Source organism: Bos grunniens, chromosome 15 (genome assembly GCF_055505025.1).
Source record: "Bos grunniens cultivar Pamir isolate PY7600 chromosome 15, Bosgru_T2T1.0, whole genome shotgun sequence".
Taxonomy (NCBI): domain Eukaryota; kingdom Metazoa; phylum Chordata; class Mammalia; order Artiodactyla; family Bovidae; genus Bos; species Bos grunniens.
The window spans coordinates 38,787,337-38,799,820 of record NC_141179.1 but is presented as its reverse complement, the minus strand read 5'-3'; the positions used below and the strand labels follow the sequence as shown (position 1 = coordinate 38,799,820).

At 35.5% G+C, this 12,484-nt stretch overlaps 1 protein-coding gene across 1 annotated transcript in view; it reads right to left on the bottom strand.

Moving 5' to 3' along the window:
* Nucleotides 1-11,376, bottom strand: part of COPB1 (coat protein complex I subunit beta 1) — a 34,706-nt gene extending 23,330 nt beyond the window's left edge. The window contains exons 1-7 of the mRNA XM_086339885.1: nt 11,273-11,376; nt 10,379-10,532; nt 6,644-6,873; nt 6,056-6,225; nt 4,200-4,314; nt 2,898-2,990; nt 1,051-1,188 (exon numbers count right to left, since the gene is read on the bottom strand). Coding sequence (XP_086196011.1) covers nt 1,051-1,188; nt 2,898-2,990; nt 4,200-4,314; nt 6,056-6,225; nt 6,644-6,873; nt 10,379-10,469 — 837 coding nt within the window. The 5' untranslated portion in view covers nt 10,470-10,532; nt 11,273-11,376. The remainder of the gene's footprint in view (nt 1-1,050; nt 1,189-2,897; nt 2,991-4,199; nt 4,315-6,055; nt 6,226-6,643; nt 6,874-10,378; nt 10,533-11,272) is intronic.
* Nucleotides 11,377-12,484: the final 1,108 nt, after the last annotated feature.

Genomic DNA, 12,484 nt, shown 5'->3' with positions numbered 1-12,484 from the left:
CAAGATATTTATTGATTACAAAAGGAAAAATCATAAGTCAACAGTAGAGAAACCTGACAGAGACCACCTTAATCGAATGATCAAGGTTAACATCACCAGTAATAAGGTATATCAGTATCATGTAGGATAGGATACACTGAGAATGGTGTACCACTTCTGTGGTATTTCCCTAAAATATTTGCACATTAAACTAATGAGGAGAAAATGCCAGACAAACCAAAATTAAGAGATATTTTACAAACAAACTGACCCAGTACTCTTCAAAAGTATCAATGTCATGAAAAACAAGGAAAGGCTGAGGAACTGTCACAGACTGGAGGACAGTAACACATGATAACTTAGTGTTACATGGGATCCTGGACTGAATTCTGGGACAGAGAATGAACTTTAGTAGGATAACTGGTGAAATTTGAATAAAGTCTATAGTTTAGTTAACAATATTGTTCCAATGGTAATTTTAATTTTGACAACTACACAATTGTTATGCAAGACATGAACATCATGGGAAGCTGGGTGAAGGGTAATGGGAACTTTGACCTATTTTTGCAACTTTTCTGTAAGTTTAAAATTATTTCAAAATAATACATTAAAAAGAATTTTTTAAGTATTGGTGGTAAAAGCACTAAATTCCCCTATTTGTACAATCTGGGTTTTTACAATAATTCATTCTATGAATAGAGTAGGGTTCCTCACATAGTCTTGAGAGAGTACGTTAAAATATTTCATTATTGAAAACATTCACTGGAACCTTTTTAGGGTCCGTCATTTAGGATTCAGCATCGATTTCCCCAGATCTAGTTCTTAATGTGACTGAAGTATAGGGTGGAGATCTTAAAATACCAGTTTCAGAAACTAAAAATACTGCTATTCTGTCACTTTTACTTTTTATATACATACGAAAGCAAAAAGTAAGAAAAGAAGGTTGGACTACATTGGAAATCAAAGAATTTTCTAAAATTTGTAGTTGATTGTAACGTCACTAAATCAAAAGTGAGAAGACAGCATATCTATCGTCTAACTGGCACACAGACACACAAAAAAGGACAGGACCTTGATGGCAGTAGGTGCACTAGAGAGTGTTACTAATGTTCCAGCAGCTTCGTATTTCACAGCAGGGCTAGATGACTGTAGTAAGTTATAGATGCAGCGAATGAAACGAGCCCTTTCTGATGGATTAGCATGACAGACCTGGAGAAGAAAACACAGGTTTCAACTGAATTCAGGAACACGTGCTTTCAAACACATTCTTAAAGACAGATGTCAGCTTATGGGATATGCTGCTGCTGCTAAGTCGCTTCAGTCATGTCCGACTCTGTGCGACCCCATAGACAGCAGCTCACCAGACTTCCCCGTCCCTGGGATTTTCCAGGCAGGAACACTGGAGTGGGTTGCCATAGTTTTCTTCATTTGAAAGCTAAGAGATGTCGGCCAATGCAGGATGAGACACCGTGATACAACACTGGTAATTTCAGGAAGAAATAGATTTTACTTCAAATAACCAACTGTTACAGCTACTCATTCATTCAATAATAATTTATATTTCCACTTTTTCATAAAAGATTTTCGGATGGCTTATAATTAAAGACATGCACACTATACACAAGACATTAACCAAGTAACTAACATGCATACTGTAACAGGTATTAAATTTGGTCCTACATTTCTATTCTGGATGTCACATCAAAAAGGTAAACATGATGTATTATATGAATTTCAATAGATAATAATAGAAAAATACTAGCTTTTTAATAAAGCAAGAGCACTTCTTTTTCAAGTACTACTATTGTACTTATTATTTGGGACCATATTCAATGTTGAGAAGACAATTAACATTTTCTATTCCATTCTAAATGTATCTTAACACTTTTACCTGTGAAGTAAATATTTCTTATTTTTTCTCTTTTGAAGTTAGCATTTGTTAGATTTTTCTAAAATGTACACAGTCAAATCTCTATTACTCCACTAAGACTCAAAACCTCTTTCCTCTTACTACAACCTGGACCCTACTAGACAAAGAAGTCATTGGACAGCAGAGAACTCCTACTTTTGAGAATCTCAGTGGCATCCCTAAACCATACAGATGAATTACATTTATATATTTACATATGTAATATTCATAGTTCTGGCTTCATCTTAAATGTCAATTCAAAATGACTGGATACCCTGTGTTGAAAGAGGCCTCTTTCCTGCAGAAGCAAAGAGGATGTAATGAGTTAGCAGGGTCCGCTATGTATTATGTCCATGCCATTCTATGCAATAAAAGTCATTCCTAACATATATTTTTGTTGGCCTCCAATGGTATTAATAGTAAAACTGGATGTTACTGCATCTTTTATTTTCTCAGAATATTAAGATACAATCGATATTTTGAAGGATATATTGAATTAAAATGTTGTCAATAAAGTACTTCATTTTAAAACCCAAATCTCTGATCAAGTTTTAAAATTCCTGTGAGTCAATGGCATAAAATGTCATATTAACATATTTAAAATCTTTCTATTCTCTTTTACAAACAAGGAACAAAAATATATTTAAGATTTTTTTTCATTTGTCTTTAGATTTCCAAAGTAGTTGGGTATGTATTCAAAAAAAGATCTTGACTTTTAGTTCAAAGCCTAATTCACAGTCAATTCAGTGACTGAGCAGTACACCACAATTTCTTCACATATGTATTGGGTCAAACCATGAATTTTTCCAGAATTCTTTATGGAGATTTAGAAAGAATGGAAGAATTTGGAAAATATGACAAACCAAAGGGGGTAGGGAAGACTTTAATAGGCCATGCTGCAGAATATTTCTACTGTTAAAACATGTTACCCCATCAATTAAGTTGTGCCCTCAAGATTGTTTAACCTTATCTCAAACTCTTAATTTTACCCATTATAGATTAGTTTTACCTTATAAATTAGTTCAACAATAACCAACTGAAGAATATCTCCAAATGTCTGAACTTGATCAATACAAGTACTTAGGTAATCCAAAGCTCGATCCTGAAAAATTAAGAATATATTTATCAAACTCAACCTCATTCAATAAAAGGACTTAAAGAACTTTAAAAAACATACACAACTAAACCTAAAACAAATGAGGAAATCAGGGCAAAGAAAAATTAATTGAAGGAAAAAAATAACGGTTAACACATAAATAAAAGATACAAAGTCAAATATATTTTCTATTAATAGAAATGGGCCACAAATCTAGCGTCAAGAATTTTATAGCAGCAAAACTAAGGAGAAAAACACTATGTATTACCTGATTCGGGGTATCTACACAACCTAAACAAACCAATTGCCTATGAGTACAGTTATTCCTATTTCTGAGACCTAAAATAAAAATCTGATTCTCACACCCTTACTATGTAACATAGAGAACATACCTATGGTCTCATCAACATCTCTACAGTAAAAGTATCAATAAATTTTATTCAAATTCTAATTATGTAGGTAAATAGCATAATACCAAACACACAGGTCAATAAAACCACTGTACAAAAGGACAAAACTCTGTGGCCTAAATAAGCAGCATTCTTATAATCTTGTTTACAAAGATAAAATGATAGCATCTAGATTTCAGAAGAATGGATAGAGTCCATTATTTTTCAGTCTTCATGCATATTTTGATAATAAATACTGGATGGCAAAAGTTCCAAGATTAAATGCCACCAATGTGTGCAGAATCTCTGCTAAGCAGCAGAAGAATAAACTTTAATTACCAGCAGAGCTGGATATAGGGCTGACATTTACTTACGAAGTTTGAAAAGCCTAACAAAAACATACATCTACATTGAAGTCCACCCTCTTTCAAAGCTATGGCTCAGGACAGACCCTATAAAGAACTTCTGTTTTTCTCTATTAAACAATTTTAGATCTTTACCAACAGAAGGAAAAATAAAGCCCCAAACCTGGGTGCCAAAGCATATGGCAACAATAATTTCAATCTGGAAGAACTGTAAAATGGCTGTTATTAAAAATGTCTGTCTGGTGTTTACTTAAAAAAAGAAAAGAACACATACATAAGCAATATACCACAAAACGAATTTTTTAAACTCTGTTTTTATATAAATTAAATTCAAAAATCTAAAAAAATCAAAATAATACAAATCATATGTACTACAAACAAAATTACTAAAAACTTGTGTCTGTAATATCTTTAATTCTCATTTAAATAGTCATAAAAGTATTTTTTTAAAAGTACTTCACCTGATCTGCATGAATTAGCATCATAAATGCATTTCTTTTGCAACTTGCATCCTTCTCATTCACCAGGAAATCATGGATCAATTCAGGAGCATCCGGTATAAGATGTTCAAAGTTTCTTCAAATAAAACAGGTAATATTCATATTTAGTAACTCTCTGGACTCTACCAAAATTAACCTTTATCAAACCTTATACCACTATTAATTGTTTTGCTTTTTTAAACTTTAAATCAATTAGAAAATTGTGAGGATGAATCAGAAATTTATATCTTCATCTATTTATCGAATTGTTTTTTAGTTCAAATTAGAGAAAGCTGATTTATTCAACACGCTATCTATCAACTGGACAGCTCTAATAATTCTCTTTCATATACTTTAGGGCTATAATATTGATGCTCATAATGACAACCTTGAGGTACTGAAAGATCCTACATTAAGGATTATTGGAGGGACTTCTCTGGTGGCCCAGTGGCTAAGACTCTGTGCTTGCAATGGAGGGGGGCCAGTGTTCAATCCCAGGTCAGGGAGCTAGATCCCACATGCTACAACTAAAGATTCCACATGCTGCAGCTAAGCTTCCATGCAGCCATACAAATTTTTTTTTTTTTTTTTCCAGTGGCCAATCCTTTACAAATTTTTTAAAATATTAAAAAAAAAAAAAGAATTATTGGAGAAGAAATAGTCCCTTCAATTTTATTATTTATGCACTGTATTTATCTACTTTTTACTTTGAAAACTTAGAAGTGTTTGTAGTATACAGAACAATGAACACCTGCTTAATAAAAACCATCCCCTAGCTTTTTTTTCCCCTTAACTTTAACAATAATTAATTCATAATCATTTTGGTTTCACCTATGTCTCACTTCCTCTCCTCCCATATTATTCTGAAACAAATCCCAGACCACTTAACATTTCTTCTGTAAATGTATCAGTATGCTTCTCTAAAATTAAGAACTTTCTTTTTAAACTAACATTATCATGTAGTAAAAACTAATAATTTCTTACTATCATCATATAGACTGTTCAAATTTCCAGTTGTCCTATAAACATTATAATTTTTTTGTGTGTACTGTAAGTTTAAATTCTGAAATCTGTGTAATCTGTAATGATAACTTTCAAAGAACTCTACATTATTAACCAGACTACCACCTTCCTGAACAGATAGCAAAGTCCAATATAACAGTGAAAGAACTGTGAAATTACTAAATTATTGACTATTAAAGTACAAAGATGTTTATATAAATTACATCCTAATTCTAAATAGACTGACACCAGTGACTGTAAAAACCAAGCATTCCAGCCTACTAACTCACTCTTTTAAAGTTCAAACTTTAAAACTGCCTTTTTAGAACTGCTTTTTAAAGTCCAAAATTTTCAGTTTTCTAAGAACAGGAATCAGCTGAGAACTGCAACCCTTCCTATTAAAAGGTTTTCTCCTTAAGGCCTCTAAGTATAAAAAGAAAAGACCCACATCCCACAAAAAGAGAATTCTAAAATAAGGTCAAAACCTCAAAGTTATGGGCTAAGCAAGTCAATAAATTAATTAGCTTGGGTTGGAGTACTAAAATTGAGAAAGACAGGTAGAGATGTAAACTGGACAGCATACAACCTGTTTAAACGGGGCCCCTGCCATTCACTTCCAGCAGATTACTGTCATGCAGAAACCAGGACCTGGTGTTGCCAGATCTTTTTGACTTTTCAATGTTAACAACTTAATGATAATAAGGAAAAATGTTCAGGCTAATCAAAACATATTTGCAAGGTACATAAAATCTGTAAGGAACCACTCTGAAACTTCTTCTGGTCTGAAAGACTAAACAGTCCATATAGAAGTAAGCCAAAGGAGGACCTTTGTTTACCTATAGATAGTATAGATGGCCAAAACAGCATTTCTTCTAACATAGCTGTGTCGATGCTCCAAACAAGCACGGATAGCTGGCATTAAAGGTTCCAGTAATTCTGCCTCTTTCAACTTGCAAAGAAAACGAAGAGTTGATCCTCGAATAAATTCATTAGGATGCTGAAGATCCTGATATAAAAATCAAATATGAAATGCTGAGTCCAGTATTTTACAAAAAACCACAACGTTTAAATACAAAATTTTTCAATAAAAAAAAAATTAGGAAGTAGGTTTCAGGACAAACACCTAGATTATTATACAATTTCCATCAGACTCCTATAGATTAAAGCAATTTTTACTTATCACATCAATGTCTTATATTCTATGTGTCGCTGTTTTTTATTAATAACACATAAAAATGCATGGACAGTAACTGGAAAAAAGCAACAATAAAACTTTTCACAATAACTTTTTACAACTTCTGCTCAAATCTAAAACTTACATTTCTGAGATTTAATTTTAAAAATTAAAACAGAGCCCACACCACCAACTTTACAATTATTTAAAAATCAAAGCAATATTTGGAAATAATTACGGTTTGGTTTACCTTTCTATATGCATCACAAACAAGGATCATTTCATGTAAAAGCCTCCCATCTGGAGTTGTTTTAGGAACAATTTCCCAAAATACCAGAAGTAATTTTTTGATGGTATGATCCTGAAGAGGTAGCACAAAACGAATGATGGTCATCAGAAGTCCAGGAAGTTTTTCACCATTCAGAATCATAATGATTACTTTCTTCAAAGCTTCAGTCTTTGACTTCACGTCTCCTTTTTCTGATTAAAAAAAAAAAAAACCAACATTTTTTTAAAAGCACAATTATTTTAAAAGAAAATTCCTCAGATAATTTTAAAAGCAATTAACAAAATAAAATATGTTCTCACTTTATCAGCAGCAATAGTAATAAAGGTACCAACCCAAGTGACAAGGGTTTTCCACCTGGCTCTGCCAAAAACAAGCTGTATGATTTTATAGTCATTTATCTCTGAACCTCATGATTCTTTACATATAATAGAAAAGCACTGGATTAGATCTTTGACCCCAAACCAATGGAGTTAATGTGGAAGCCATGAATCTATAGGTGTACCAAAAAATGTGTATCTCAAACACACCTGTAGCTATTTTTCAAAATGTAAACAGATACATTATGTGCTTTGGAATTCAAAGTAGCTTTTAGTCAGTACCTATTTTCTAAACCAAAGTTACAGTCACTATTATGAAGGGTGGGGATGGGGATAAGTGACCTTTTTTAACATTAGGAAGAACCTCAAACTCGGAAAAGTTGGGAATTAACACACTAGATTAATTCCAAAATCTCATCATATTTCTACAGATTATAAAACTTCAGAATCTTTGAGAAATTACCTAAAAAATTGGAGGAAAGTTAAAATGTACTGGATCAGCAACCATTATTTATTATTAAGGATGACACATTTAAGATGTTAGTTTACTGTTACTTAACCTAAAAATAAGTGCTCTATGTTATGCAAAACAATCTATAATTTCACATCATTATTGCATACTGAAGAATTTATGGTTAAAATCTTCTGGATCCAAAATTTGAAGGCAGAAACGTTAAGAGACAATATACTGAATACTGATGAATTTAAGGTATGCATTAAAAATGCAACACAGGACTCCCCCATGGTATAATGGATAAGAATTCACCTGCCAATGCAGGGGACACGGGTTCGAACCCTGGTCCAGGAAGATTCCACAAGTCTCAGAGCAACTAAGCCTGAGCCACAACTTCTGAGCCCAAGTTCTAGGGCTTGTGAGCCACAACTACTGAAGCCAGTGTGGCTAGAGTCCATGCTTGTCAAGAGAAGCCACTATAGGGAAAAGCCAGCACACAGCAACCAAGAGCAGCCGCCATCCCAACCTCCCCACAGCCATAGAAAGCCTAAGCAACGAAGACCCAGTGCAACCAAAAATAAACAAATAATGTCTTTAAAAGAATCGAACACAGTGAGGGTTACTGCCAAAGTTATACCGTAAGTGTCAATGTGAAGTGAAAAAGTGTTATGCTCAGTTGTGCCCGACTGCCCAACTCTTTGCAGCCCCATGCATGGCAGCTTGCCAGGCTCCTGTGTCCATAGAATTCTCCAAGCAAGAATATTGGCATGGGTTGCCATTCCCTTTTCTAGGGGATCTTCCTGATCCAGGAATTAAAAGCCAGGTTTCCCATATTGCAGGCAGATTCTTCACCATCTGAGCCACCAGGGAAGTCTTATAAGTGTCAATATTTTTGTTTAAAACAGACTAACTTCTTATGCATCTCTCCATGCTTCACAGTATTATATCTCCTGCTACACATGGAAAAAAAAACACAAAAAACTGTGTGCCATATCAAATCAAGAAATGAACAAATGTAAAAGGATGAAGTTAAGCATTAATCTGGGCATACCTTCAGTTTTTTCTTTTTTTTTTTTACTATGTATTTATTCATTTGGCTGCTCTGAGTCTTAGTTGCAGCATGTGAACTCTTAGTTGCAAGATGGGATCTAGTCCCCTGATCAGGGATCAAACCCAGCCCCCTCTGCATTGTGAGCATGCAATCTTAGCCACTGGACTACCAGGGAAAATCCTGAAAAATCCATTTGTAACTAAAGGTTTAAAAGTTTTAAAAGTAAGTTTATTAGTAAACTTGAAAAAAATCAACACCATTTATTTCAAGTTCCCCAATCCTTATTTCCATTTATTATAACAATTCAAATTGAGGTGAAGAATGCTTCTTTTCACATCCTCAAAATTTTCAAAGCTTCTTCTCTTTTATGAAAAACAGAGTTTTAAATACCAATTTAATTCACCAAAATATACTCCAGGAAATGTAGAGTCATCAGGGCTCATATCCAGTGATCAAAGGTAAAGTGAAATTAAAGCATATCAGTGTTTCACCAAACAAAACTATTTGTTATTCAAACTGAAAACTATTTCTAAATCTTTTCATCTCAACTCCATTGAAATTCAGTAAAAAATAAACGTAAAATTCAACACTACTTATTTATTTACTTGGTAGGTGAAGTATAGTTAAGAAAAGAGTATTTTTACAGTTAAGGACAAGTTTGTCCTTTACCTTATCATCCACCAATAAACTTAAGTATTTGGGGGTTTAAAAGTGAAAAACCTTTAAATTATGAAAATTTGAAGATTTTGAAATTAGAAAAAAAAAGTAATGAAAGTTTATTCAATTTTTATTCCATTCTACTCTCTTACATTAATATAGGGGAAAAAAGGAAATACAGTATGTGTGGCTTTTGTAAACGAAGATCAGCTTAAATGCCATAAAAAAATATTTATTTTTCCTTCTCTAGAAATAGGCCTCAATAGAAACCGAATATTATGTAACCTAAAATCACAAGGTATTCCATTACTGCTGATTAAAAGCAGGAACATGCAACTAAAATATCATCTCCTTTCAACCTGTAAATTATCTTCTAAAAGACACTATCAAGATTTGAAGCATAATTTTCCCTCTAGTCTGTTTTAAACGGTAGTTATCAGTTTAAGTAAAACTTATTTTTATTAGTTCAATTAAGCAAGAATTATTATCTTGGAATGTGCATTACTTTAAAAAATTTTTGACAGAATCACTCACAAAAAGGAGATACAGTACACACTTTTAACATTCAGAAATAACGTTTTTGTTTTCTTCTTTGCATAAATGCTTTAAAAATCAAAAGCTTAAGTGTTTCTGAGAAAACATATATATGTTCCAGTGTTGACTTCATTTGTTCAACAGGCAGTAAAACAAAAAAAACAAGCCACATAATATGAAGCTAAGTGCACATGGAAATTAAAACATTCTAATACACACTCTCAATCTGTTATCTACAGAGAACTGTCGGCTACATTTAAACAAGCCACTATGTTATCTTAAGGAATAGCTAAAAACTAAACCACTACATGTATTTAGCTGATATAGCCCACCATGATCTACGGAGAAGGCAATGGCACCCACTCCAGTGTTCTTGCCTGGAGAATCCCAGGGACAGGGGAGGCTGGTAGGCTGCCGTCTATGGGGTCGCACATAATCGGACACAACCAACTGAAGCAGCTTAGCAGCAGCAGTATCAGCACCATGATATAAGCTAAGCTGAGATGTTCTTTTATTTCCAAAAACCAATACTGCACGCCTAAAGTAACAAATTTTCATTTTTAGCAAGACAAAGTTTTATTGAAGAGATCTTTAAAAAAAAAAATAAGTATTTCTAATTATAAAGGAACTTGAAATGCAAGTGAACTTTTTACTTTCATTTTCAAAATATTACCAACATTTACCTAGATCATTTTTTAAGCTAATTTCAGACGGTGGTTCTGAATCCATTGGCACGTTAATTAACGTATAGCAGACGTTCTCCGCAGCCGTCATGGTTCCCGGTTACAGCCTACTCTCGATACAAGATTTAAAGATAACAGATGCCAAAAAAAAAAACCTAGAAAAAGAAATATAAATATATTACAACTGATAAAACAAAATAAAAACAAAACCAGTAACTATAGTGATCTTTTCTGTCTAAAGTTCATTCAGCTTAGCTTATGAATTTTACAGCATTAGACGGGGAGAGTCAATCTATATTACTTTGCATAGAAATAAATCCTGATGTATTAAAACACACACTTGTCAGCCTTAGCCTAAGTTACATTATCTCCCACCCCACAACCCCGCCCAGAGTCTAGAAAGCTGTACTGCAGAATTAAAGCCCACAATACAGTGACAAGTCCCCCAGCCCCACCCCATCACTATATAAAAGTGATTTTTAAACATAATACACAATCGGAACTTCTCAAGTTAAAAAGAGCCCGGGCAAAACTACTCTGCTTAAAACCCTTACAGCGCTTTAATACGTTCACCCATGCGACCCGACTCTGTGGACCAGGAGTCCCTCAACTGGTGCTCTGCACCCCCACGTCCCTTCCCCGTTCCTTCCCTCCAGCAAAGGAAGCCCCGGCCGGGAATGGCGAGCCCCAGGGGCCTGGGAGGGAGAAGACCCCGGGCCAGTAGGCAGGCCAGGATGGGGCGGCCCGCTCAGAGCTTCCCAGCCCTGCACTCCACTTCGCCAGGCCCGGACGCTAGCGGCCTAGTCGCTTCCGAATCTCCCCGCTAGAGTCCAGTTCCTCCAACTTTGCCCAGCCCAGGGAGCGCCTCCAAGATGAGGGGGCTTGTAGGCCGTTACCTGACTCCGAGGGGCAGCAGCTGGGGCAACAGCGGAACCGTAGACTCCGGCTCCAACCCGCAGCAGCGGCGGCGGCGGATCCGCAGAGTCCTCCGCTGACGTGGAAGGGGGTGGGGAGCCGACCCAGGCCGCAGCCACCTAGCCCCTACGGCAACTCAGAGAGGACAAGCCCTCTCCGTCCTGCGCCTGCGCGTTCCGAGTGCGTCGCAAGCATTTCTAGTTCCGAACTTTAAAAGTCTCTTCCTGTTTTCTTAGCGTCGGCTGCTTTAGGCGGAAGAGGAGACTGGAAACACAAGCTAAGTTTTCCCTGCAAGCCTGAATTAGGCGTTGAGGTCATTTAAACACTACTTAGAAATTGTATTTTCAGCCAGAAACTCCACAGCAGCCAGTGTAGGACAGGGAGTGCTTGGACTCAAGAACATTTTATAGGACTGACGGCCTAGTGGGAAAGAATGCTATCCTGGGAGCTGGAATCCCCTTTCTAACTCACCCACGAATAAACTTGGAAAGTAACTAAATACAATTTGAGGAAGTAACTTAAGTTCTTCCAAGAGACACTAGATTGTATGAAGATCCGTTTCAGTTCTTAACGCCTCTGCCTCTGCAGTTAGGCTGGAGTTCCTTGAACATCAAAGTCGCACTGGTTATGATTTCTGGTCTTTGTTTAGTAAAGGTCCCTTTCATGATCCTTTAGAAGAATCTAGATTAAATTTTTTTATGCATAAAGGGAGATTGATAGTCACTGTTTTAAAGGATTTTACCTGTTTCCAAAGACCTAATTGTTACAGCTACAATCAGCCATAGTACCTCCGATTTTGCACATTTAAGGTTCCACATCCTCACCCTTCCCACCTCCCCCCATCCCCCAAAGAGGATTTTCCGACCAATCATTAATAATAAAAACTTCTTTGAGGCCTTACGCAAAATACTGTGAATACAAAGACCTGACAGAACCTGACATAAACAAGCTCACCTCCGGGAGATAGAACACAAATAGTGCCTCTCTATGGACTGGAAGAAACACAAGCTGGAATCAAGATTGCCGGGAGAAATATCAATAACCTCAGATATGCAGATGACACCACCCTTACGGCAGAAAGTGAAGAGGAACTAAAAAGCCTCTTGATGAAAGTGAAAGTGGAGAGTGAAAAAGTTGGCTTAAAGCTCAAAATTCAGAAAACAAAGATCATGGCATCTGGTCCCATCACTT